Source organism: Sinocyclocheilus rhinocerous, unplaced genomic scaffold (genome assembly GCF_001515625.1).
Source record: "Sinocyclocheilus rhinocerous isolate Xijiao unplaced genomic scaffold, SAMN03320098_v1.1 C35913893, whole genome shotgun sequence".
NCBI classification, from domain to species: Eukaryota; Metazoa; Chordata; class Actinopteri; order Cypriniformes; family Cyprinidae; genus Sinocyclocheilus; species Sinocyclocheilus rhinocerous.
The window spans coordinates 1-700 of NW_015767485.1; the positions used below are offsets into that span (position 1 = coordinate 1).

Here is a 700-nt window from a genome sequence, read left to right on the forward strand (position 1 = left end):
TAAATCAGCATTATTTGTCTAAATACATTACATTTAGAGAAAAATGATTTTAAGTTAATGGCGACTGATGATCAAACTTAACCAACAAAAAGCTTAACTAGTCTTAGACTCCGTACCATAAACCAGTCGTGGAGACGCATCTTCTCTAGAATGAGTCTTTGTTGTGGATCAGGCTGCAGACAATCACAAATCATTTGGCAGCATTCTGTGAAAAAAAAGAAGTGATGTTTGATTATTAACTTTTACTTTACACCTGCTCTCTGTCAAGCCATAGGTCTTTTTTGTATGATTTAGAATTAAAATGGTCCTTCTTTGTTGTTTGATGAAGATCTCACCTTGTGACAGGCCAGGTCTGATCCAGTTGTTCTCACTGATCATGTTCAGATCGAGGTCTGTGGGAAAATGGCCGCACACTATTGCGAGCAGGAGAATCCCAAGAGTCCACACTAACGTCGGCTTTGCGTGGTACCTGCCGTTGGCTTTGACCTCTGGTGGACAGTACGGTCTTGTGCCTGCAGGAAAGATGTCTGATGTTTAATACATTACTGCAGCATGTTGAGTACATACAAGATGTGTTTCTGTGAGATAATTAATAAAGCACTTCATAACACAAACCACTAAAGGATTTGAAGGCAGAATTCTTCATGAGCGCGCTGCACCCGAAGTCAATTAATTTGACCTCCATGGTGTCCTGGTTCAC

The 700-nt window shown here is 40.6% G+C and overlaps 1 protein-coding gene across 1 annotated transcript; it reads right to left on the bottom strand.

Moving 5' to 3' along the window:
- Window positions 1–116: 116 nt before the first annotated feature.
- LOC107735252 (serine/threonine-protein kinase pim-2-like) lies at window positions 117–685 on the bottom strand (the record flags this gene model as incomplete). Its single annotated transcript, XM_016546998.1, has 3 exons — window positions 616–685; window positions 336–512; window positions 117–205 (listed from the first exon to the last, which is right to left on the bottom strand). Coding segments are annotated over exons 1-3 (336 nt in total), but the record flags the coding sequence as incomplete, so codon positions are not given.
- Between the last annotated feature and the right edge of the window lie 15 nt (window positions 686–700).